Below are 27225 nucleotides of genomic sequence, written 5' to 3'. Positions count from 1 at the left end.
GACAACTGGACCTTTTCAACTAGATTGGTTGGCTCCTGCTACGCAGAAACCCCCGGATGTTAGCGAAATCCTGGAAACTCTGCTCCTGCCTTCAGCTTCTCACCCCTTTATGCTCCACACACCCCCAGCCCTCATCGCTACCCATTTCTCTCCTGCATTCCCTTCCTTTTTCTGGCTGGAGCTTAGCTTCTCAGGGACTGCGCGCCCCCTTGTGGCTGCCAGGGCCCTGTGCAAGCTCCGGAGGGTTTATATAAAGGCGGAGCAGAGAGAGGCTGGAGATATTGGTGGCGAGATCACTGGAGCTGAAGAGGAGGCAAAGAGCAGCACTGAGGGTTGCCCTGGCAGCTGACCATGGCGGTGAAGCAGCAGACCCCTTACCTGCACCTGGCTGAGCTCACAGCATCCCAGTTCCTGGACATCTGGAAACATTACGATTCTGATGGTCAGTAAGAACCTCACCCCCAAAACTTCTTTTAAATCTCAGATACTTTTAAGAGGATTTTTTAAACTCTTAAATATTTGATAAAAATCCATCCCTGTGTGCTATTGCTAGAGTCAGAGCTGTGTGCATTTGGGCTATGGAAATGTATATTGTTCTGTTGGGACAGCTGTAAAAAAAAACTTTTCCTAACTGCGCATTTTAAGGGGCTTTTTATTGTTATTAATTGGAGGAAACTTTTTCAATGGACACAGCTCCAGCTAGGAGACCCAGGCGCTAGGTATTGCACCTAGTCATCTCTCGGCCCCTCTGCTCTGTTTGGCGTGACATTGCCGCCAGCATCCTAAGCTGCACAGGATGAACTCCTATCACTGTAACATGCTGGGTCTGGCTTTGCTTGTGCCAAGGCTGTGCCCTTGTGGGAACCACACAGCTGCCTTTTAAAATACGGAGCTGGCTAGTATTTTGCTTTGTTGCCCCAATAGTTCTTGCTTGCTGGACTCCCCCAGTCTTAACTCCAATCCCTTGTGGTGCTGTTCTGTATTCCAGGTCAGGCAGCCCAGTAATCCTCTTTCCGCTGGTTCTGTTTGGTGTTCAGCAGGGTCCAGAACTGATGGGGAATAAAAATGACACTTGGACTAAAATTAAACCCTGGGGTAACCCAGCATAATGTAGCTGAAGTCAGTGGTGTTGTACCTGTTTGCACCTGGGCTGAATTTGACCCCAGTCTTAAATCTCTATGTGAAGAGTCCAGATCTTTGGTCAGTTCTGTAGCTTTTGTCCTCTGTGCAATAGGAGGGGGAATGGAATGTGGATGGTTACGCTGGTAGCAAGCTATGCTGAGCGGATGGCCGAGCAGGTAGGGGTATGCTAGGATGGGATGAGCTGTCTGCAGGCATGACAGCCAGCACCATCTCCTAGGTAAAGGTTTAGGGGTGTCTGTTGTGCCCTTTCAGTCAGCTGTTGGCTTCAAAACCAGATGGCAAGTGAAGTTTTTGCAGTTTTGACCCATCTGAGCCCAGAGATACCAATGCAACCTGAAAATGAAAATTGGCTTTAAAGTTTCCTAATTTGAGCACGGCTTTGGTGGAGCAGAAAGAAACCCCCTGTGCATGTCCGATCCCCTTACTTCCTCTCTGTGTCCCTCTCGAAGCAGGGAGTGAGCTTGGCTGTGCAGAAGGGTCTCTATACAGCTGGTATTTCAAAGTGCCCAGCTTCTCTGTCACGAACAACTGCTATCTTGGGGTAGTTAGTCAGGTAAGCCAGCGCTGAATCATAGCCACTTGCAGACCCTTGTAATCCGTCCATTTACCTGGTCCTGAAACCTTGACATACCACCCATCCTGCACAAAAGGAATGTCCTTCGTGGGAATTCCATTATATAATTTATTTAATGGAATTCCCCATACAGAGCAGGAGGAATCTTAAGTTTCCAGGACTCCAGGATCTTCATTCACAGGGGAGCGGGAGCGCTGATGTACAGGCTGCCTGAGTGTTTACAATAAATAAATAACTTCTTATCAGTTTCAAGCCTCTCCGCCTCATAGGCTAAAGGTGTTGAAGGACTTTCCTGGGACATGGATCTGTAGCTTCCATCAGAAGGAAACAGCAGCTATGAAATGGGAGAAAGACTCGGATTCCCCCAGGAATAAGCTGGAACACTAGCAAAAGGCAGGGAGTTCCATGCACAGCATCAGTGTGGTGGGTGTGCAGGTCACCAAGATACAATGACCTGGTGCTCAGCTACTTAAGCTCTCCTCAGAAATCTCCTTGTAGAGCTTTCATCTCTAGAAGTATTTGCTAATTGGAACAGACTGGTGGGGAGCCTTGTATTTGTGGAGGGGTTAAAACATCAGTCCTGATACATCTGGAACATCTAATAACACACACAGTCTGGGTAAACGGGGTGTTGATGTGTAAACTGCAATTTATGAGTGAATCAGTACAGATGGATAGGGCAGGAGAGCAGAGGACTTCCCCGGAGACCGGGGGGCACTTACTTGGCATGGCTGCCAATTATTATTGTCATGCTAGCTTAGCATTAGCCATATCCTTGCCATTACATCACACTTTGACAGCAATTAGAGCAGAAGACGAGAAGCAGACGTTTGCCTGAAGCAAAGCCCCAAATTGAAACACCCCTGAATCTGGAGGGACTCCAGATGATCCCAGTTTAGCCCATCTGTAGCAGAAACTCCGCAGCTTGGTAAAGGGGTGAGAAGGTGAAGTTGAGGCCAGGGGGGAAGAGGCACTAGGGAATGGTCGTGGAGGGGTCTTTACTTGTGAGTCCAGGGAGCCTCCAGGCACTTGGGGTCATAAACAAGGGAAGGGAAAAGACAAGAAGGTTTAAAATCCTGTAGCAAGAACTAGAGTGAACAGCAAGCCTCAGGAACAAGGGAGAGGAGTCAGTGGCAGCAGTGAAATAGGAATTAAGTAAGATCCAAAGATAGAACAAAGATTCCATGGGAGTGTCCCATCCACCTTTATCTCCATCTCTTTCCATCTGTGGCTCAAGGTTTGTTCAGCCAAATCATCATTTTTTTTTCAGCCTTGTCCTTGGGGCCCTTCTCTTCCCCCTCCCTTCTCCACCCCTCATCTCACCAACACCTGTGAAGGAAACCTCTCCTGATTATCATCTCTCCCTTCAGGGCATTGTAGAGACCAATTAAACAAAGCCACCTGCTTAAGAAACACTCTCACTCCACAACCCAACAAGCCTCGGTAAACAAACAGCAAAAGTGATCTTGGGAAGCATTTACAGAAGGTAGTGGCTTGGGTTCATTTGCTTTCAAAATCTGCCCACATTAGTTTCTATCTCAGTTTGAAAGCACTTGTGATTATTTTAAATCAGACAGTCAGGAAAAATATGCTAGATGTTGAGTGCAAAGCAATTCAAAGAATCATTGCTGGTTGAACTAAAATAACCGCAGAGCTCTTTGCACTGGCAGAGTCACTGCAGCTAGGGGAGAGCTACCTGGGTTCTCGTTAACATCTAACAGTACCAACTCGATTCTGTTCCAAAACCGTGAGCTGAGTTCTGGCTGCAGAAACTTTATTATCAGCAGTGACGGAAGAGGCAGAGAGAACCCAGCTGGAGGTTTCCATGCTGCCGGGTATGAGAAAAATCATGGCAAATTCTGCTCCTAGTTACATTGATATAAATTTGGAGTAATGTCACTGAAATTAGTGGTTTGATTTGGATTTACACCACTGCCACCAGGAACAGGGTTTGCCGTCCTCTGCCTTCTTTTGATTTATAAACTGAACAGATGTGCTCAGCATTCGCTGAGAGATTCAATGTGGAATGTCACAAAGTCATTTCTGGTCAATCACTTTTCCAGCCAGCGCCCTGAAAGATGCAAAAGGCTGGGCTTTAACAACTCCAGTTCCCACTGCAGCAGCATCCCCTCGCCCACTTTCCTCCTCAACATCGGAAGCAAGGAGTACAGCTGGGACTGAAACTGTCTTAATTTACATTCATAAGAATTTTTCGCACTCGGTCTCAGAGAACCGAAGACCAGAAGGGACTGTTGTGCTAGTCCAGCCTGCCCTCCTGCAGCACACAGGCCAGAGATTTCACCCAGTGGTCCTGTATGGCAGAGTCTGGGGGTTCGACTGAGGGATTTGGGAAATGTGATGTCTCTGCCATCTGCCACACAGGAAGCCCCAAGGGAAGCATATTCAGTGCACCATTGGAGTGCAGAGCTGCTATATTTCGGTCATTTCTCTCCTTGACAGTGGCTGCACATACAAATGAAAATATTAACCCATCTGTTGGGCCCTTGGAGGGGGCCATACTTGCAAATGAGAATGGCAGAGGTTACCCGACAGGTCAGCACACAGCACGGGTGTCTGGCGGGTCGATGTGCCTTGTTTACTTTTGCACCCAGTTAAAATGATTTCTCAGCCCCAGCGGAGTTGAAGGTTTTCAGGCTAGAGGCAGCCAAAGGATTGAGTCTAATGGCCAGGGAAATGCAATTAAAACATGAGGTGCATTAGCGCCAAGCAGAATCCAGCTCACTGATCTTCTCTGAGTTTTCTTTCTCTTTGTCATTTCATCCTTTCCCCCTCATTCACTCCTTACCTCTTACAGATGTGTCAATTTCTAGTTGGCTTTTCTCTCTCCCATGCTTTGTTCCTCTGCCTGTGTCTCTTGCCTCTTTTACTCAGTCCCCATCTCTCTCTCTTTCTGATTTCCCAGGTCTCAACATCAGCTACAAACTCCTCTGCTCCTAGGGCTCCATTTCTCCTTTGGAAGATACAAATGTTAGCCCAAGAAAACTTATGCTCAAATACATGTGTTTGTCTCTAAGGTGCCACAAGGACTCCTGGTTGTTTTTGCTGATACAGACTAACACGGCTACCACTGAAACCTGACTTCAGTTAGTTACTCATGCATGGACTGAGTCAAATCCCAGTGAAGCCAACAGGATTCTTTCCAATGGATCCAGTGGGCTTTAGAACTGGCCCACACTGCCATGGGGCCGAACAGGGCCACCCGGGGGGTGGGGGGGAGGCAAGTGGGGCAATTTGCCCCAGGCCCTGGGCCCCACAGGGGCCCCCATGAGAATATAGTATTCTAGAGTATTGCAACTTTTTTTCATAGAAGGGGCCCCCGAAATTGCTTTGCCCCAGGCCCCCTGAATCCTCTGGGCAGCCCTGGGGCCGAATGAGGCTCCAATTCACCTTTCCCAGTGTTGGAAGATTGCTGCAGAAGAGCTATCTGTACATAGCTAGTTAATATGGTAATATGCCAGTATCCAGCATTGCTCACAGGTTTTCTTGGACCAATAAATGTTGAGCATTGCAAATGGTCCCTGCTTGGAGCTCTTGTCTTGCGCAGGATGCAGTGGGATGCTACACGGTGTTGTATTGTTCAGGCACTAGGTGGCGCCCTGTGTAACATACCTTGCTAGGCTCACAACTGGGATTCCTGGCAGGGCTTTAAAGGATCTTATGGGAGACGCATCTCCAGTGTCGCTCTCTGAGAAGGAGCCTTGGTAGCCTGCCCAACTCTGGTACAAGAGCCCAGTCTGTTAGGAGGAACCCTGCAGCCTCCCGGGTACAAAGCTAGTGCCTCAGGTCCTCACCCATCTGAAATACTGGCCTAGTCAGGCAGCACACTGGCATGGAAAGGCCAGGACACCTCTGGGCAACTGGCAGATTCCTTGCTCCTGGGAGACCATCTCATTTCCTCTTACCTTGAAAAGCAGCTTGTGTGTGTTTTTACCTAAATTAAGTTCCCTCAAACTGGAAACCCCCAGCCTTGCCAGGGGCTGCCTGGACGTGTTAGTGTCAAGAGAGGGCAGAGGGAGGGGTTTGGGCCCCATTGCAGGGCAGGAGTCTCCCCCAGTACTCAAAGTGGTTGGAGGCACAATGCCAGGCAGTTCACCATGGAGGTGTGGCCAGTCGCCCTGCTGCTTGTCCCATATGCTGCGGGGTGCACCAAATGGGGCAGAAGGGCGCAGTGCTCCATTACAAAGGGCTACCACCCATGCCCAGTGTGCCTGCCCTAGAATCCTACTCTGGATGCAGACTCCAAGGGCAAAGGACACACCATGTAGCATCCCTGCTTCCTCTCAGTGACAGCCAGCCACAGCACTGACAGTACTGGCCAAAATGTGGTCACTTCCTGGTGAGCAAAGGGTTAAGTTGAGCTCAGCGTGGGCAGGTGCTCAAGGAAGAGTCTGAGCAATGCCAGGGTATGGTCATGCTCACGGCTCACTGGGCTGGGTTGAACCCCGCACTGAGGAATTTTAGTTTAGAAGAATTAAGCCTTGAGATAAGACCTTGCTAATGGTGACTGTTTTATTCCCTGCTGGCTTTCTCCACCAGTTATAGCCTCCCCACCCTCTGCTTTCTTTCCCAGTTCGGAGGGTTACTAAGAGTCAGTGGTGCCTGGGTCCCTTCATGGACTTAAAGGCCAGAATGGACCCTAACTCGCAGCGTAACCTTGCCCAGCGAGTCCTGCATCACGCCCAATAACTTGGAAGCTCCAGTATCCTGACTGATGAGGCACTGTCCCATTTGGTTTTACTGCCCCCCTCTCTGTAAGATAGTCAGGAAGCGATTATTTGTTGACAGACAAAAATTCTGTTTAAAATGCAGATGCCTCAAAGCATCTAGCAGTCTAAGCTGGACCTGCCGTCTCCATGTTGGAAGACTGGGGCTAACGCTACATGAATTCTTCGCTGAGCTGGTGGGAGCTATTTTTCCTTCTGGATGTGAAGCCCTGTGGTGTGTAAAGGAAAACAGATGTGTCCATTGGCAAGTTGCTGGACACAGCAGTCCTGTGGTGAGTGTTTGGTTAAACCCGGTCTGCCGGACTGATTCAAAGTCCACAGGAGCTTGCAAGAAAAGGGAGAGAGAGATAAGGGCCCCAGCCCCTCTGCCCCTGCCTGCCTTTTCCCTCCAGCGAAGGAAGGAATAGCATCCTGGTGGGCCTGACCTGGATTTTCACGGGGTGTCCATTGGGTGCAGAGCTCTTGTGAAAATCTGGTCCTTGTTTCCCTGGGGCTGAGGAGCCAGGGAACAGAGAAAACTGAGCCAGCCATGGTTTGCTCAGAGAGGTTGGGGACACTCCTCTGCCTGCCAGTATATCCAGGACATTAGCCAGGACAGTAGGTCCCCAGGACATGAAAAGCCGGACACTGTCCACCCAACTCAGTGCTATTGACGGGCACAAAACACGATTAGGCAGTGCATGAGGTACGGCCACCCAACCACAGCTCCCCTCCAGCTGAGAGGCAGGACAGCGGCAGCACAGATACGAGTCTGTCATGCTGGCCGAAAGTGGGTCAGAGGAGCAGCACAAGCTGCCGCCAGAAACATGGCTGTGGAGACGGACCGCATAAGGTGGCCAGTGAAGTCAGAGGTGCTGCACCTGGCCCACTGAGCTGAGGATAAATTGATCCAGCCATTAATTCATGTCTACACTAGAGCCTTTGCATTTCCCACCCCTGCTAACACTACAAACAGTGCGTCTGTTGAAACAGACGGCAGCTAGTGTAGATGGCCTCTGGCATTTTACCCACTATGTCATCTCTACTTGCTCTGGGCAGGATTAGCCAGCATGGTGGTATGAAGGTTCCCATTGTCGCTAGCATGCTGGGCTTCCCCAGTGACTGCAGTGGTGGGCGACTGGAAGGGTAAACGTCCCTAGTGCAGACAGCTGCAGCGAGACCCACAGAAAAGCAGCAGCTAAATCCTTTATCTTTGCAAAGAGGCTGTTTAACAAGGACTGTTCAGCCCGTTACTATCACATCAAAGAGCCCAGCCAGAGCTGGAAAGAGCCACGCTCGCTTCTTGCCAACAAAGGGAAAAATTGTATAAAAATCATCATTTTAAAAAGATGTGAGCCAGGCTTGGCTGGGACTCCCTGCGGCTCAGACACAAAAGGGGAAGCCATTGACGTAACCATTGTCCTTTGCACCCCTCGACTCCCAAGCAGCCATCGCTCAAAAACTATTGAAACAAGGGAATGGATCAACTTAGAAACTGCCATCACCCAAAAGACCACTGGCCCATAGGGTTCTGTCCACAGCACCAGAAGCTTAAGAGAAAGAAGCTTCAGGTATTTCAGGGACTCATACGGCCATGTTACTCTAGTATCTGAGTACCTCACAGTGTATTTATCCTCATAGCACCCCAGTCCCACAGGGAAGTACTAGTCACTCTATTTTTATGGATGGGAAGCTGAGGCTCAGGAGACTGTGACTTGACCAAGGTCACACAAGAAGTCTATGGCAGAGCAAGGCACTGGACCAGGCTCTGTGGAGTCCCAGGCTAGCGCCATGATCACTGGACCGTCCTGCATTTCCCATAAAGCTGTTGTAATGAACTGGTTTATATGTGCATGACTGCCTTCTACTGGCAGCAATCAGAACTGCTCAGCTGTGTGCCATCAACCCTATATTACTTATGCTTAGAGGAGATTTTCACTGAATTCTAATGGCAGGTGCCTGTGCTGTCTGTGATAGGAGCATCAGAGTTCTAGCCTGCTGTGATCGTGAGCTTCCAAGAGGGTTTGCTCAACGGTTTTTGTCCATGGCTGCTGCTTAGATGTAGAGATTTTTTTCATGAAGGGAATTTCCTAGCTGGGAAATGTACACCTCTACCCCGATACAACGCTGTCCTCGGGAGCCAAAAAATCTTACCGCGTTGTAGGTGAAACCGTGTGATATCGAACTTGCTTTGATCTGCTGGAGTGCGCAGCCGCCCCCGCCCCCCCCCGAGGGCTGCTTTATCGCGATATATCTGAATCCATGTTACAGCGGGTGGCGTGATGGCGGGGTAGAGGTGTATTTTCCCCCAACTTCCACCCCCTTCCTCTTGATGTGACAACCACCTATAAATACATTGCAGCACATTCATTTCGCTCAGCCTGTAGCCCTGGTCTGGACTGTTGCCTGGTGAGGACATTCACCAGTAAACCACTGACCATTGCGCTCCAAAGTGCACCAGGGTTGATTATGTTGGCTGTGTCCATCCTTGTGAATGGCACTGCCGCTCTTATGTCTATTCATTCGCTTCTATTTTGTGCTCACTGGCTTGAAGGCTGTCTCAGCTGATATGGAAAAGAACGGCCCCACTGAAGCACTGGGCTTCTTGGGACCCAGCTGAGAGTCAGTGACTGTGGATAAATCTGCTGCCCCTCTGGCTGTGGCCTCTCAGACCTCAGAACACCGTGGGACAGTGTCAATAACCATCTACCTCTGCTCTGTCTGGGCTCCTAAGCAGAGGCCAGGGCAGTGGGACAGCAGCAGAGTCCTTCAGTGCAGCAGCTCACTGCCGAAGCTCGAACATCTCATTTACGTTGGTCTCATTTCCAGGGCTGGGTTTAGTGTGCAGGTGTTGGAGGTCTGTGATCTATCGTCGGTCAGGTTAGATGAAACTCATCTGATGTCAGAGCAGGGTGGACTCAAAGTGATGGCTCTGAAATAAATAGCCACAGCTATGTCCACCAAGCTCTCTGGCCTCTCTTCTCACTGGGCACAGATACCAGGGCAAGGTTCTTCTCACTCCAAATAAACAGACCGCAAAGCTCTGTGCCTGGCTGCCGCCAGCATGAGGTCCACTTGTCAGCCACTCTCACCTTTGACGGTCACTGTGGATAGCCGAATCCTGCAGGAATGTGAACTAGCTGGGTACAGAACTCACAGTGCAAAATGTAGTCACTAAAACCAAACCGACTCCCCAGGCTTGCAGTGCCTGGCTCTGTGGTGACACAGATGGAGGGATGCACAGGAGATGGAGGATGGCCCAGGGGTTATGGAAGTAGCTAGAGAGCAGAGTTCAATTGTCTGCTCTGCCACAGACTCCTTGTGTGACCGTAGGCAATTCATCTAGCGTCTCTGTGCTTCAGTTTCCTCTCTGTAAAATGCAGATAATAGCAGAGCCCTACCTCACGTGAGGGACTGTGGGGCTCAGATGCTGTAATGGGGGCCAAATACGTACTCTAGCAAGGAGACCAAAATTCTGGACTGAGCCACTTAGTTGAGCAGGAGCCATGGTATTTTTTAAAAAAAAAAGGGTCTGTGAAGAGCAGAATCTGAACTACCATGTCTGTCCATGGAACAACTAAATAACTCTATGGGTGAAACTTCTGAAGCCATCTGACACTGGGCTGTGGGTCATTTACAGTGCAGTAGTGGGAGTGTAAGATCCACCTGCTTTGCTGAGAGCTCTGACGTGGCCATGGCAAAAGAGAATCCAGTGACTTGGAACTTTTCCTGTTTTTCTTTTCAATTTGCTGAACGAATTGCTGCTGTTTAACTGAACTGAAAGGTGCTTGGGGCTCCTCTGCATTTTTTATTGATAAAGAGGATGATGAATGGTGTCCTGGTTAAAGCACTGGCCTGGGGCTCAGGTTATCTTCCTAGTGGTGCCATAAATTTCTCGTGTGATCTTTGGGAGGTCACGGCATCACTCTGTGCCTCAGTTTCCCAGCTGTAAAATGGGAACATGGGGCAGGGGGTGTTGTGAGGCTCAATCCAGACACAGAGATGCTGTCGTCCATAGAAGTACCTAGACAGATTTTACATAATGATGACAAATCCACCAGCTCCTTGTCAGTCAAGGGTGGGTGACAATGGAAACCCCACATACAGGAACCAGCCGACTGGGTGAGCAATTGCCTAGCCCAGTGCCCTGGGGTCTCTGAGAGGCAGGAATGGAAGCACTCTAACCTGGTACTTTAGCATGCGTGAAAGATGACCTTTCCAGTAAGGCACGGCATGACCTTCAATCCCTAATAGTCTTAGGGTCTGTCTGCACTGCAACTAGACACCTACAGCTGGCCCATGCCAGCTGGCTTGGTTTGCGGGGCACGGGCTCAGGGGCTGTTCGATTGCCATGTAGTTGCCATTGCAGAGTTCAGACCCAGCCTGAACATCTACATCACAGTCAAACAGCTCCTAGCCGGAGCCCAGAACCTGACATACCCGAAAGAGTTAGTCATTCCCAAACAATTCAGGAAGAAGGTGGGGGGGTGGGAGGAGATAAGCAAGTGTCTCCCTAGCTTTTGCCTCTGGGTGTTTTCTTTTCCAGGGCTTCCCTTTGGTGCAGCCGAGAGAAAATATGGTCACAGCTTCCTCTTCTGTCTTCTAGGCAGGGCATGGGTAGAGACACTCAGATGTGTCCTTGCTCCTTCCAGCCCCAGCACAGCCCTGTGCAACGCAAACCAGCCTGGTACGTGTGTGTCATTCCGGGCATGGCTGCAGGACAAGCCTCATTAGTCACCGTGCTGGGAAATCGCAGACACAATCCCACTGCTCGCTGTTCCTAGGGGCCTGGTGCACTCACACGCTCAGCTGCTGGCTGGGGGAGGGGCGTGGAGGGGGTGTCAGCGGCACAGCTATTTGTGTAGCGACTTGGATAGGAAGGGGGCAGGCGCTGCCGGCAGGCGATAGTGATCGCTGCTCCCCGGATTCCTGGCTGAGCGCCGCAGCCCCATGGTCGCTTGATTAAATCTTCGCTGAAGCCTCACCCTGCTTGCGCTGCTCCACATGAGAACGCCCGAGCACAGGAGCCTTTCAGATGGCAATTAGAAAGCGATGGCAGAGAGATGCGCTGGAGTTAGAGAGACAGGAAGGGAGGCCGAACGGAAACTAATTGGGCATGGATTCATTAAGGGAGCGAGAAGGCACTGTTACCATAGGAACCCCAGCTTTAAGTGTACAGCAGCGTAGAAGGCCAGTAAATGTTTTGCAGGCCAGACGGCAGCTCCTTCCAGGGCCAAAGCATCAGCCATACTCTGTGCACTGACCCTTCCAACCTGACTGCCCAGCGACTGGGGAAAGGCTGCTGAAAAATCTGCATGAGGCTCAACTGGCAATGGCTTGCCTGCACCCTTCCTGGGAGGACTATTTTTGGGAGGGCAGCAAAGAGAGAGGGCCTTTTCCAGGAAACCACTCGTGCAGCCCTGTGTATTGAGGGCCCAGAGCCAAGTGGCCAAACGGAAATCAGCAAGGGACTGGAATTTTCAAAGTACTTTTCAGTGCTAGCGAAAGGCTGTGGGCTCTTTGATTTCCAGTGGAGGGAGGGCCACCCACTTCGAAGTGGGGAAGAGCCAGAAAAACCCTGAAATCAACTAATGGGACAAATGAACAGTGCAGAGATGGGTCAAAGGTACAACAGAAGAGCATCAGTGCGAGGCACCAAGCGGAGACCCCCGGAGAAGAAGGGAGCTAGTGGAACGCTGCTTGGATGTATGTGTGGGTGCAGGGTACCAGCCTTTCTGATCGGTGTGTGGTGGGGCTCTGCTCAGGGAAACAAAGAGGTCACAAGAACACAGGAGCCAGCGAAAAACAAAAGAGGAAGGGGGGTGCAGGTCCTGGGAGCAAAACAAGGGATCTACAAGGAGACAGCAAGCGGAGAATCCTGGGCAACATCCATTGCTCCAAGAGGATACCGAGGGAGTTAGTGGGTGCCGTCCAGTGGAACACTGCGTGGATGAAAGGTGCCAGCAAGACAGTCATGAAGACTGATGTCTTCTAGCCCCACGAGCTAGTTACTGCAGGGGCCATGGCAGTGCCAGCCTCCCCATGCACAACAGCAATGATCCCTGCGACTAAGACACACGCAGGTCCGATTCCTTGCTCTGCTGTGGGTCCCTGTGTGACCCTGAAGAAGGGCCTTAGTCTGTCTCTGTGCCTCACTTCCCCATCTGTCAGATGAGGGCAATAGCACTTCCTTACCTCCCAAGGAAACTGCCAGGACAACTCTGGTTCACATTGTGAGTGCTCAGATAATAGAGGCCATAGCAGGACCCAGCAGTGGACATTTGTTAATGACCAACCCTCAAGGGAAGTTTCTGATTAACTCCTCCAAGAGGTGTTTGTTTAGCCCCAGAAGCAACGCAGACTTCTAGCCCTTCCCTATTCTGGAGTTCGTGCATGTATATTCCTAGTTAATCTAAGCGTGGATGTTCTCACTAGCCATATAAATGTCCGAGTCTTTTCTGAATCCTGGTAAGCTCTTGGCTCAGTGATATCTTGTAGCAATGAGTTCCACAGGCTAATTATGCATTGTGTAAAAATGGTCTCTCTCTTTTTTTATTATTATTTTGGTAAAAAGTAAGTAAACAAAGAGTTCTAGTGGTAGATGCTGAATGTATATATTTACAGAAAATTGGCACAGCCTAAACACCAAGTTGTGCTGTTAGCTAAAGAACATATGGGCTGTTTTTCTATAACTAAGGAAATTCATCCGTTATCACGAGGAGCTACTTATCTCCTTGGGAATTTTAACAAGTGAGTCTCTGTTACTGCAGCATGTCACAAAGCACTGGGGCACTAGCCCATTGGCCCATCAAAAACCATCTTCCAAAGCAGTCAATGCCAGAGAACTCAGAGGAAGATAAGAACTCCTAATGATGCACAGGAATGCCCGTATAGTTTGTGGGAGATTAAGGGATGAGGACATTATTCCTCCTGACCATAGCAGCAATCAGTGTATGCCCAACCCCTGAGCCATGAGACTGATTTATCTTTTGCTTGCAATAGCTGCAGATGTTCTTTATAAAATCATTTTGGTAAGTTCCAGCCATAGCGTCTGACACAATGGCCTTCTGTAGCCGTGAACTCTACCCTATAGGGAGAAGCATTTCCAGCTGCTGACCCCCACCATTCTCATTATGGGAGAAAGAAGGAACTGGTCACTTTTCACTGTGCCGTTTGTAAATGAATCCCTCAGTCACATCCCTTCTTACTCCTTGGCCCTAGTCTTTGCAGTAGGTAAGTCCCACAAACCCCTTCCCGCCAATCAAACAATGCCAGGTGTTCAGCCAGGAGCTGCCATGTGGGGAAGGAGATAGTGACCAGGCAATGGAAGCCTTGTAGGGCCCCACTTGGCTGTGGCTGTTGGGTGCTACCGCATTATAAATGCTAACTCTGGACACCCTAGGGCAGGGGTGGGCAATTGGCAGCATAGGGGCTGCATCCAGCCTGGCAGTCATTTTATTTGGCCCACCACAGTCCAGCTTGGGGCAGGTGATCTGGCAGCGCTAGGGCCAGCAAGGGTGGAACATGTGTCATGTGACACTGGTGGAAGCCAACGGGCCAGCGCAGGAAGCTGTGCCCAATCCTGTGGGACAGGAGCTGCTGCTGCAGGGTTTGCACAGGGCAGGCTTGGTCACCAAATCCACTCCCCAGAGGCAAGACCCAACACACCCCCACACACACAGAGATCACACCACCCAGAGGCAAGACCCAACCATCCCAGCCCGCCAAAGGGTTTTTGTGGGTTTTTGTAGCCCTCTGCTACCTTAAAGTGCCCTAGGGAATGGGAATAGACTGGATGAGTCGCTGCATTTGGCTCTTTCCACTGCTCACTCTGGGAGCCTAGGCTGTAATTCCGAGGAGGACAAGCACACCCTGGAGGTCTCACCTGCAGCCCTGTGGCTGGGCAGCATGCACTGGGTGGGCAGCTGGGCTGATTTGCCTGGGGGAGAGCCGCAGCTCAGTCATACCCAGCAAGAAAACATCATGCAGGGAGCATGGTGTTCTTTACATTCAAACAATGAGAGCTTGTAGTTAACAGCAGCTGTGGCTGCAGCCAGCCACTGTCGGATCTCCCCCTCCCCTGCCTTCCAAGGTCGAGGGCACTTTTGTCTCTGCAGTCACACGGTGCATTGTGCCACAAAGGCAGCTGTGAAGGAGGAAGAGCTAGCGAAGGGGCAGGTCTAGGGGTGGAAGGAGACCAGCAGGAGGCGCTGCAGACAGCAAGCTCCGAGCAGAATGGCTACACTACTCCTTTTAGCCCTGCTGCAGCACAAGCCAGTCCGTTGACCCAGGCTCTGAGACTGGCTGCTGCAGGGTTGTGGTACCCCTAGTCTCTCCCTCCTTTCTGTCAGACAGCAACTCCCAAAACTGGATTCTGTCTGGCTGTCCACAGGCTTCTGTTTGCTCTCCACCCCAGAGGCTCTGATTTAGGCATGTGACCTGCCTGTCACCTGACTGCTCATTTTCTGCACTTGGGGGTGGAAGTAAGTATCACAGGTGAGCTCTGCAGCTGTTTCCCCTTAAAGGGCCAGTCACCCTGTTACAGTGGCCATGTAAATACCATTCATAGATATAACAAACAGGCAAGTTCCTGGTATCCTCCCAGTCCTCGCATGGGCAGAATTCCCATCACCTTCAGGGTGGTTTTTAACTTGAGTAAGGGCTTATCCCATCATGGGAGAGCAGATGCTTTAATGGTGACTCGGGACTCGCAGCAATATTGTCCCCAAGAGGCCCTGCCCGGGTAACCCTGTCCCAGAGAGGGAGGCGCATGAAAGGAGCTCTCCATAAGAGCTTCATTTCTAGCAGCAGTAGCTCTCTGAGATTCCCCCCACATCAGCTTCCTGTCTGTGCTGCAGTTCTCCCAGTGACCCGCTTGCCACGGCTTGGTCAGGCATTTTCAAGTTCAGTGTTCGGTAGCTACGCCTAAGGCCTGGTCTACACTACTCATTTATACCGATTTTAGCAGCGTTAAACCGATGTAACGCTGCACCTGTCCACACAACGAGGCCCTTTATATCGATATAAAGGGCTCTTTAAACCGGTTTCTGTACTCCTCCCCGATGAGAGGAGTAGCACTGAAATCGGTATTACCATATCAGTTTAGGGTTAGTGTGGCCGCAAATCGACAGTATTGGCCTCCGGGAGCTATCCCACAGTGCACCACTGTTACTGCTCTGGACAGCAATCTGAACTCAGATGCACTGGCCAAGTAAACAGGAAAAGCCCACGAACTTTTGAATTTCATTTCCTGTTTGCCCAGCATGGAGCTCTGATCAGCACGGGTGGCGATGCAGTCCCAAATCCAAAAAGAGCTCCAGCATGGACCGTACAGGAGATACTGGATCTGATCACTGTTCTATCAGAGCTCCGTTACAGAAGACGAAATGCCAAAGCGTTTGAAAAAATCTCCAGACACAGGCCACAGCAGGGACTCAGCATAGTGCTGCGTGACAAGCGTAACGGAAAGCCAAAGAATCAAATGGACGCTCCTGGAGGGAAGGAGGTGGTGCTGAGGACTCCAGCTATCCCACAGTCCCCGCAGTCTCTGAAAAGCATTTGCATTATTGGCTGAGCTACAAATGCCTGTAGAGTCAAACGCATTGTCCGGGGTGGTTTAGGGTATAGCTCGTCAATTTACCCCCCTTCCCCCCCGTGAAAGAAAAGGGAAAAAAATCATTTCTTGACTTTTTTATATGTCACCCTATGTTTACTGCATGCTGCTGGTAGACACAGTGCTAGGGCAATGAACAACAGCACCCTCACCCCTCCCCGGCGGCAGATGGTACAATATGACTGCTATCCATCGTCATCATCAGCCTATGAGTGCTCCTGGCTGGCCTCAGGTGAGGTCGGCCGGGGGCGCCTGGGTAAAAATAGGAATGACTCCCGGTCATTCCCAGTAGATGGTACAGAATGGCTGGTAACCGTCCTCATCATAGCAACTAGGGGCTGAGCTCCATCAGCCCCCTCCTTTCATGTGTAAAGAAAAGATTCTGTACTGCCTGGACTATCATAGCAGCAGGATGCTGGGCTCCTCTCCCCCGCACCGTTTAATGTCCTGCCTGGACTATCATAGCAGCTGGAGGCTGCTTCCCCTCATTTTATCTCACTAATAAGTCAGTGTTTCTTATTCCTGCATTCTTTATTACTTCATCACACAAATGGGGGGACACTGCAACGGTAGCCCAGGAGGGTTGAGGGAGCAGGGAAGCAACAGGTGGGGTTGTTGCAGGGGCACCCCCCATGAATAGCATGCAGCTCATCATTTCTGCGGGATCTGACATGGAGCAGCTGTGCTCTCTGGTACACTGGTTCTCTAGCACATTTGCCCCATATTCTAGGCAGGACTGACTCTATTTTTAGATAAACAATAAAGAAGGGAATGACCCGGGGGGTCATTCTCATATTTGTCTTTGCGCCCCCGGCCGACCTCAGCCAGGAGCACCCATGACAGCAGCAGATGGTACAGAACGACTGATAACCATCATCTCATTGCCAATTTACAATGGCATGGCAGATGGTACAGAACAACTGATAACCGTCTCTGCTATCTTGCAAAGACAAATGAATGCTGCTGTGTAGCACTGCAGTACCGCCTCTGTCAGCGGCATCCAGTACACATACGGTGACAGTGACAAAAGGCGAAACGGGCACCATGGTTGCCGTGCTATGGCGTCTGCCAGGGCAATCCAGGGAAAAAGGGCGCGAAATGATTGTCTGCTGTTGCTTTCACGGAGGAAGGAATGAGTGACGACATTTACCCCAAACCACCTGCAACAATGATTTTTGCCCCGTCAGGCATTGGGATCTCAACCCAGAATTCCAATGGGCGAGGGAGACTGCGGGGACTATGGATAGCTACGGGATAGCTACCCACAGTGCAACACTCCGGAAATCGATGCTTGCCTCGGTACATGGACGCACACCGCCGAATTAATGTGCTTAGTGTGGCCGCGTGCACTCGACTTTATACAATCTGTTTTACAAAACTGGTTTGTGTAAAATCGGAATAATCCTGTAGTGTAGACGTACCCTCAGCGCCATGAAACTGGGAGCAATTCCTCACACAAGAAGCAGAGAAGAAACAGGCCCCAAGAAGTGACTTCCCAGTGAACAAGAACTGGTGCAGGAGAGAAGAGCAGCTAGTGAGGGTATGTACGTTCCATTAGATCATTTCATCTGGCAGCAACAGATCATGTATCTGATCTGCCCTGGGACATTACAGCAAACTGCCCCTGACCCCCCCGCAGCAGCCACATTCACTGCAGTTACAGCACTGAGCACACAGTCAGGAAAGTGCCAGCCCTGGAGGCTTACAGTAAAGCAGGGGTGAGGGGTATGCATGGAGGGGTCCCCACTCACTAGCCAGCGCACACCCTCATGGGCAGCCATGCTGCTTCCACAGCCCTCAGCCTGCACTGGTCTGTGCCATCTCACAGCTAAGCCCTTCAGCCAGGCGGACCTCACGGCCTTGCTGGCCCAACCTGCGGCTCTATTAAGACATGGCCACATTATGCCCCTGCCCATATTAGAGAAATCTCCCCAGTGTAACTAACCAGGGCGCTTTACTTTCGTAAGTTACCAGGTTAAGCTGACTTTGTACTAAAATTTCTGTAATGCAGACAGGGCCTATCAAAAAGTTTGAGATCCTGTGCTGGGGTGTACAAATCTCATCCTGCCGCAGCCACGAAGGGGCAGAGTGACTCCTCTTCAGCTGTGGTTAACTCGCCGACCAGCAACAGCTGGGCTGAGAGCCTGCAGACCAAGCATAAGGAGATGCCAGGGAGCCTGGCTAGAATACTCTGCAAAATGGCAGGAAATAGTCTGAGGAGCTGGACCCTCCAGTGACAAACCACTGGAAGGCATCGCCCTCTGAACAGCGCTGGGAGGCAGCGGAAGGAGCCCAGGGAAGCAGTAGGGAGTCTGAGGAAGCACCTTTAGCTGTTTAGTACAGGGTCGGTGGCCTAGAACCCAGAGCAGAGGGAGGCGTCTGGGTTCCCATACTGACCCCAAGGCAGGGGATATAACACCCCCTCCATCCTCCCTGATGCAAGGCAGGGACAAGGACTGTTGAGCCCTGGGTGGGGCTGAAGGCCTGGCACAAGGTCATTATCCTCTCTGTTTGTTGAACTCTTTACTACTGGCCAGCCTGGATTTGAGCCAACAGGTTAGTGAAAGGGAGAGCCAGGGCATTCCCATACCTGAGCTCAATGCTGCAGGGAACCAAGAAAATAGATTTAAAAACAAAAATCTGCCAGCTGGACCCCTTCCCAACTACCCCCTAGCTGGGCAGCTAACCCTAGGCCAGCCAGGGGAAGGAGTAAAGGGGAGATGAAATCAAGCTAGCTCTACCTTTGATCCTGTAGTAAAGGCTCCCTCCCTGGAGACACGGTGCCCTCCACCCTATTGGGGCACATGGCCCTGTCTCATCCCGCCCCACCTTCCATCCGTGCAGCTCTCGTCACTGGCTAACCTGCCTGCCCTGCCCTGCCCACTTCAATAGCCGTCTTTCCCTGCGTCACAGGGTGCGCTACGTACTACGGAGCAGCGAGAAAGAACACGTGGCTAAAGACAAGCCCTGGCAAAGTGCGCCTGGCTTTAGCAAACTATTTAATTAGCCTCCACAAACTTTTCCTTGCCTGCAGATTATAGTGATCTCAGCCCAAGAAGCCCTGGAATGCGACTCCTTCCAAACACATGCTCAGTTGAGACATAATGACATTGACTTGGTGTGCAGCAGAATGTAGTAAGAACAGCATGGAATGGATTTTATTAACATTACTGAGCGGCTTGTCAATGATTTAGTGACTGGGCGCATATACAGATAGAGATATATGGTAGATAGACGTTGAATTCTCTCCACGGTTTTGTTTAGTGACATTTTTTACTCCTTTTGAGTGCTTAAACAGCCACATCTAGCGATTTTTCAGGTGACTTCCTGCTGTTTGGAACTGGCAACCCTACCTGGTTTCTTGGCACGATCCCTGATCTGCTGTGTGATCTTGGGCAAAACCTTCTCCGCGCCAGGCCTCAGTTCCCCCCCTACCCTTGTCTGTTTAGGCTGTAGGTCAGGAACTGTCTGGCTTACAGCACCTGGCAGAACTCAGAGATTCTAAGGACAGAAGGGACCACGGTGACCTCCCTGCAGAACACTCGGCCCTTCCCTGAACTAACACCTGTTAGAACTGGAGCAGATCTTTTAGAAAAACATCTGGTCTTGGTTTTAAAAATTGCCACGGATGGAGAAGCCACCATAATCCTAACAAATAATAAATGCCTATTTCCTGTGTAACACTTTGTGACATGCATTGAGTTGTCCAATGCAATCTTTAATGTCTTTATCTTCACAACATCCATGTCAGGCAGGGAAGCATTATTATCTGCATTGCACAGAGAGGCTAAGGGCCTCCCCCAAGGTCCCACAGGACACCACGGCCCTCAGTACATTGCTCCCATGATTTGTTACTTCACTGGTAAATCATACAACTTCGTTCCAGTCCTAATTGGTCTAGCTTCAATTTCCAGGCATTGGCTCTCATTGGTACCTCTCGGGGAGGAATAAAGAGCAAGGTTTTGCCTCAGTTGGGATTAAAAACAAGTGAATCCAGAGGATCAGGCATGGTTGCTGCTCAGAAACTTAACACCAGCCCAGGGTTGGTGGAATCTTGGCCCAGTTTTAAGAATCTTTTGGCAAAGGTGAGCTGAATTTCAAGTCTGAAACCATAGTAAAGCTTCCTGTAACTCTAGGCTTCAACCCTGGCATCCTCCCTCCCCACCCTTCCATTCCTAACAAAGAATGATTGTAGTGTAGAGCGTTGGGATACAGGCTATTCGATATCCCAGGTGAGAGGTTGGATTTCATTTTGTTGTGACTCTTTCATGAGAAAGATTCCTGAGCCATTTCTGGAGGTTGGATAAATATGGATTAAGGCAGCTTTTTCCATCCATAGATGTTCTCTCCATCAGTTGCAGAGATTCTAAATGGTGTTTCGGGCCATTTACGCAGGCAGAGGTATGGGACCATTCCAGCCTGTGGCCTGGTAACACCCGAGTCAGTATTCAGCATTCAGATGAGATGGCAAGGGACAAGGACCTAGCATCATGGCAGGGATGAGGGTCTCAGTGTGCTGGACAAATTCCAGTTTGGGGATTTACATCCTGCCTCCCTAAACTAATCCACATCTTTATAGCCTCAAGGGTGGACGCTCTACATGGCCACCTTAACGCCATGTGGAAGCTGACGCAGAACGCAGCTGTCAGCTTGCTAGGTGGAGTACTTGCCATTATAGAGTGCCAGACCAGAAGGGAGCACCAGATCATCCAGTCTGACCCCTGTATAGCACAGGCCACTGGGCGCTGGCCCACTGACACAACAAAAGAAAGGAGACCAAGGTGTTATGGCCCCCAGAAGACTAGACTATGATGTGCCACAGGCAGAGAACAGAAGGCCCTTAGGAGGGCAGAGAACTGCTTACGTGAGATACACCCAGATAATCCTGGCAAGTGACCTGCACCCACACACTGCAGAGGAAGGTGAAACCCCCCACAGTTACTGCCAATCTGACCTGGGGAAAACTCCTTCCTGACCCTACATGTGGCCATCAGTTAGACCCTGAGCATGTGAGCAAGACCTGCCCATCCATGATCAGCAGTGGCTGCTTGTTGGTTTCTGAGTGGAGTGCAAGATGTTGGTGATGACCTACGAAGTGTGGGATCTCAAAGGCAGGGTGACCTAATGGATGGAGCACTGGACTGGGACTCAGGAGACCTCCCTTCTATCTAGCTCCGCCACTGGCCTGCTGGGTGACCTTAGGCAAGTCATTTCCCCTCTCTGTGCTTCAGTTTCCCCGTCCCCCGCGGGATAATGATTCTAACCTCCTTTGTAGGTGCTTTGGGAGCTGCAGCCGGACAGTGCCAGATCAGAACTAGGGATTAGTAGTAGATGAGAGAGGCCTCTAGCACTTTGCCAGGCTGCTACAGCAGTTGTGAACATTGGACGTGGCCAAGCTAGTTGAAAAGACGGTTCTTCTGACAGTGCATTTTCCATGAGCACCTATTGACTTAGGAATTCCCTCCCACCTGTGTCTGAAGCAGTCCTAGCCTGGCCTTTGGGGCATGCTACAAACTCCATCTTTCTGAGCGATGTTTGGCCTCTTCTTGGGAGTCAGGGTTGTGGAGATTTTGGTTACGTTTCCTTCTGCCTGGCCAGTTTCCATTGTAGAGGGGCTTGTTGCTGGAGGGTTCTTTGTTTTCATATCTCGGGTTTGTATTTAACGGATTGTAAAATGGCTACAGACTGCCACATTCCACGCCTGAAGTGGCTGCATTTTAGTGGTGATCAAAATAATTCCTCTGGTTCTGCAATCTTTCGAGGCCTCAGGAAGGAGCAATATCACTGTAAGGTGTCATTATGCACAACCAGAAGGCAAATGAAAGTGTTTTTAAGACAAGTTGCTGCGTAGTCAGTGGCTGATTTTCTTTTACTATTCGTGCATTGACTGATGTCTAATCTCAGAATATAAGCAATGATCTGATCAAGTTGTGGGAGACTCACCACATTTCTTCTTTTTAACAAAGCCATTTTTGTAGCCTGACTTCTAAGAAGGATCAGAATTGGACCCATCTTTCTTTCCCCCCTCTCGCCTGCAATTTCAAAAAGGGCCGTGGTTAACGCTCGTAGGCCATGTCTGCACTACAGCCGGATCGACACTCTGGCGACTGACACACTGGGAGTTGATTTAGTGGGTCTAGTGGGTAGACCACTGCAGGTCTACACTGCGCTAAGTCAACCTAAGCTACATAGACTCCCGTTGTGTTATTCAGCTGTCTGGAGTGGCGTGACGTAGGTTGACTTGCTGCGGTAGTGGAGACATAGTCTCAGATTGGTAAGAAGAGAGAAGTAGGGGGGTGGGCTGACACCCTGTGCAGCAAGTCACAGCCCAGACCGAGGAGCTGGGGCTGAGCTGTATGCCCCTGAAATGAGAGTTTGTAATGGAAATGCTGCCAGACTGTTAACTACAGAGCCAGGGTTGGAACAAAGCTACATAGGCCCCAGATCGACCCAATGTAAGACAGCCCTGGGCTTTCGTTCTGAGCGCTTGGAGACCAGGAGAGAGAGGCGAGATTCTCTCAAACATGGGGAGGAGGTTCCAAACCCACTGGATTCCATCATAACTTGACACTAATCACATCACACACCAGCCACCTGTTACGCTCAATACGGGGGACGGATAGTTCAGCGCTTAGAGCAGAAGCGTAGTACATAGGAGATCTAGTGCTGTTCCACAGACTTCCCATGTGACCTTGTGCAAGTCACTTAGCTCCATTTGTAAAATGAGATAATAGCACTTCCCTGCCTCCCAGGGTGTTATGTGGATCAATACAGTAATGGACTGTGAGGTGCTCAGATACTACGGTATTGGGAGCCATATAAATACCATAGAAAGACAGACTGGTCCACTGCTGCAGGTTATAACAGCCCACAGGCCTGCTTAGGGCTATAGGTCTGAGTTTCTGGAAAGGCTTTGGCTGCTGTAGCTGGTCCAGATAGGCTAACCTGGGAGGCTGGCAGACTAGGTCTTGCTCTGCTGGATGGCACCTAGTGAATCTCTGTGTGAGATCTTACCAAGTTGTTGACATGCTGTGGCGGGGTCCCCGAGGTGCATCCTGAACTGTGGACTCGCTGAGTCCTCCAAAGCCACTATCCTGGGCTGTCTCTCACACTGTGATACTGACAGGCCCTGCACTCACACAGCCATCCACTGGCAGGGACACACTCAACTGAGTTGCATGAATGATCTCCCAGCCACTCATGACCCATCAATGGGGAGCCTCCAGCCAATCCCCCCCAGCTCCCCAGTCTTGCACCCCAGAACTGTACCAATTTGCATTGGTCAGGAGCCTGGCCAGTGTAAATTCATTATCTAGTTTGCCACTTCACCAAAGGAAAGTGGGCTGGCGCCAGCCTTTGTGACATGAACAGATTCCCCAAGCACTTCAGACAGACTCGCTGGTAAGGGGAACATTAAAATAAGTTTGTTAATGACTGAAAGAGAGATTTGAAGTGATTGTTAGTGGGAGGCATAAAGTCAGAGATCGTTACCTCAAGAAAATTAAAAGGTAACATTCTAAATTCTAAATGTTTAGTCTAAGCAAGAATTGAATGAAACAGCTTTTCTCACCCTGACAGAGGGTACAAGCAGGTTACAGTTCTTTGTCCTCCAGACCATCTTCCAGGTGTTGAGTTGGGGGCAGGGAAAAGGCCAAGTGATTATGTGATTATGTCAGTGTCTCATTTTATACCTTCTTCCAGCTGCCAGGAAGGTCCTTGCTGTGACGCGTGGATCAGGTGGTCTCCATTGTGTACCTGCCTTCTCTGAGAAGCCTCTGGGCTAGTGGACTGTGCGTTGATGAGCCATTAACGACCATCTGGCTATTGATGGTTACGCCTTTGTTGTAACTGAAAGACTGGCTGTGGGTGTTCCCAACCTCACAGCACATTTCAGTAAAGCAATACCTCGGAGCTTTGCACACAGTGATAGCAGACGTAATCCAACAAGATATTATTGTTCAGCAAATCAAGACTTACAAAATGAGACCTCACAAGGCATCCTTTGTACAAACACATCATATTCATATCACAGTGGTGAATAGGGAGTTCCAGGGTGCTCCTTTGAGGTACAGAGTGTCTCACGTGGCAAATGACTTTGATTTGGTTTCCTCCAAGTCACAAGGTCGCTGTAAATTCCAGGTACTGAGCTTTAGTCCTCGGGATTGCTATCTCCCCCCTGGATCGGGAGGGGTTATTCACGAGTTACCGGCTACCATGCTAGCTGCGGTCAGCTCCTCCCTCTTGCTTCAGAAATCAGACAGATTCCAAGCCACCAGGCACATTATTCCCGTTCTTCCTGTAGATGTTAAATGGAGATGGCACCTGAGCCACTCACCTGGACCCCAAACAGACAGGGTGGGATCGAAGGCCCTGGTCATTCCAAGTCAATGATCTGGGGCTTGCATAAGGCAGCTATGGCACTACATACTCCTGTTTGGAAGCTAGTGCAGGAGTCCTGCTTACTGGCCTAGTGAAGGGCAGACATGCCACAGATGGGCGCGGAAAGACGGGGGCCTAAGCAGCACTGGAGAAGAATTTGTGCTGCATTTCACAAGGTGCCATGCTAATCTTTGCTTCCCTTCAAATGTGTTTACAGCTAAGTAAGGCGACCAGGTTTTGTGAAATGGGCATAACTGGCTTGGCAGCAGCACTTCTAAGAAGGATCTGGGAGCTGTGGTGGATCACAACCTCAGCATGAGTCAGCAATGTGATGCTGTGGCAAAAAAAGCAATTGCAATTTTGGTTGCATTAACAGAGGCATCGCATGGGAGTGATAGTACCGCTCTACTTGGTGCTGGTTAGCCCTCAGCTGGAGTAGTGTGTCCAGTTTTGGTCACCAGTGCATAGAAAGGATGCGGAGAAACGAAAGGATCCAGAGGTGAGCGACAAAGATGCTCTAAGGGCTGGAATGCAAGTCATATGAGCAAAGGCTGAAGGAACAGGGTAGGTTTAGTTTGGAAAAGAGGAGATCGGGGGAGGGACGTGATAGCTGTCTTCAAATACTTGAAAGGCTGCTATAACAAAGATGGATAAACATTGTTCCCTCTTGCCCCAGAGAGCAGGACAAGGGGGAATGGATTCAATCTACAGCGTAGCAGATTTAGACTAAATCTCAGGAAAAACTTCGTATCTGTAAGAACAGAAGGACAATGGGACAGATACCTAGAGGGGTTGTGGAATCTCCTCCCCTGGCGATTTTCAAAGGAGGCTGGAGCCATCTGTCTTGGGTGATTTAGACCCCCAAGAAATCCTGCATCTTGGCAGGGGGTCAGACTAGCCCAGGGGTCTCAACCTTTGTGAGCTCAGGATCCCTTTGTAAGTGTTTATGGCCTGTCATGGCCCAGTAAATAGTCTGGGGGTGGAGGCCTTGGGGTGGTTTTGGTCAGATCCTACCTCCCAGGGGATTGGGTCCTGCTGGCCTCACCCCACAGTGGTGGCTCCTACAGCACCTGTGGGCTTGGCTCTCTGCTCCAGATGGTGCAACCTCAGGGGTGCAGCACCACTCCAGTTTGGCCCCGCCTTCCGACTGGACCACATTTGTGTGAGTGGAGTTGTGACCTAGCTCATGGCAGCTGGGCCACGCCTGGGTGGTGCTGGGAGCCAGAGGTTGCAGTGACTGCGGCAGGGAAGGGAGCCCAGCTCCCCACGGACTGAGAAACCCTGAACGAGAGGACCCTTGCGGTCCCTTCTAACCCCGCGGTTAGATGCAAAGCCGTGACAGCCCTCACGCTGTGCACTGGGCAGGGGGCCGGGCTGTGGCAGGGCTTTAGCTGTCAGCGGGGGAGTGAGGGGCAGGAGGGGATGGGATGAGGCAGGGTGAGGGTTAGACAGAGGCATGTGTGGGAACAAAGTGTTGCATGGAGCAGGAGCGGCGCCAGAGTTCCTGGCGCCCTAGGCAGAGTTCGGGAGGCGGCATTTTGTGCGTTCCCCATGGGGCGCGTGGGAGCTTCCGGTTCCATTCCCATCATGTCGCCGAAGAAGGACCCTCCGCTGAAATGCCGCAGGCAACAGCGGCAGTCATTGAGCTGCTCAATTGCCTGCAGCTGTTTTCAGCTGCACACTGGCAGAAGGTCCTTCAGTGGCGCAACGGGAGTGGAACCGGAAGCTCCCGTGTGCCCCGTAGGGAGCGCACAAAATGCCACCCCCCGAATCCTGGCACCCTAGGCGACTGCCTAGGGTTGCCTAACGGAAGCACCAGCCCTGGCCTGGAGCTGCACCAGATGTGATGCTTTCAGTTAGCAGAGGCTGCGTCAATTGGTCTGATTTCGGCCCAACCCAGCAGGGCTCTGCCTGTCTTCCAAAGATGAGGCAAGAGCCTGGCTGCAACAGCCTCACGCTTCCGACCTGGATCGAAAATGTTGTGCCGTGGACCCACAGCCAGTTCTCTCCTGATACAAGCCCAGGCCCTTTGGCCCAAGTTCTGGGCCTCGTTTGGAAGGTTCGAGCCCCAGCTGCGCCAGTCTCTGCCCTCGCAGGAGTGAATAGTGCCAGAGGGAAATCCAGGGAAGAGACACTGCCTGAATCTGTGCTGCTCTCTCCTGAGCCCGCTCCCTGCCCCGACTGAGTTACTGGCTCCCGAGCTGAGTGTAGGGGACAAAGCCTCCTTCCTGCCTGTGCTCAGGGGCCAGGGGAGTGTGGCAAGGGTGGCATAGACACACGAGCTCCTCCTGTTAGATGGACTAGGGGATGGATAAGGCAATCTGGGACCACAGGCCCCTCATGGCTCTATCCCCAGAACCCTGTGCCCTGGCCCAGCCCCAGCTGGGAGTGGAGGTGGGGGGGCCTCCACTCCCAGAGAGGCAAGAGAAGCAGTATGGAGCCTGCCCTGTTGTCTCCACCATGAGCAGCAGCGTAGGCTGTGGTGAAATTCAGGACATACTTCCGCAGCCAGGTGAAACCACTTAGATATATGGGCCAGGCCAGCTGCACTCGACTCCTCCTGTTACACCCAGTCCTCTGACAGGCTGGGTTTGGTGGGTCATCCTGGAGCAGGTCTTGGAGTTAGCCCCCTATTGAGAAACAAGGGGCAGTTTCCCTCTCAAAGCAATTGTTGCAGGCTCTCTGCAGACTCAGGCAGACATCACTGCATTGGTTACGCTTGGGCAATGTTTTCAAGCTTTTTTTCCCAACCACAGAGGCTAGAAATTCATTTTGGTTTTTTTCTGAATGTT

General features: G+C 50.8%; 1 protein-coding gene across 1 annotated transcript in view; it reads left to right on the top strand.

Annotated features, from left to right (window-relative positions):
• The first annotated feature begins 279 nt into the window (after window positions 1–279).
• CALB2 (calbindin 2) overlaps window positions 280–27225 on the top strand; it is a 51344-nt gene continuing 24398 nt past the window's right edge. Inside the window, exon 1 of the mRNA XM_030582161.1 lies at window positions 280–442. Coding sequence (XP_030438021.1) covers window positions 352–442 — 91 coding nt within the window. The 5' untranslated portion in view covers window positions 280–351. The remainder of the gene's footprint in view (window positions 443–27225) is intronic.

The sequence above is a fragment of the Gopherus evgoodei genome, chromosome 12 (genome assembly GCF_007399415.2).
Source record: "Gopherus evgoodei ecotype Sinaloan lineage chromosome 12, rGopEvg1_v1.p, whole genome shotgun sequence".
Taxonomy (NCBI): Eukaryota; Metazoa; Chordata; order Testudines; family Testudinidae; genus Gopherus; species Gopherus evgoodei.
This window is presented reverse-complemented; position numbering and strand designations above follow the sequence as displayed.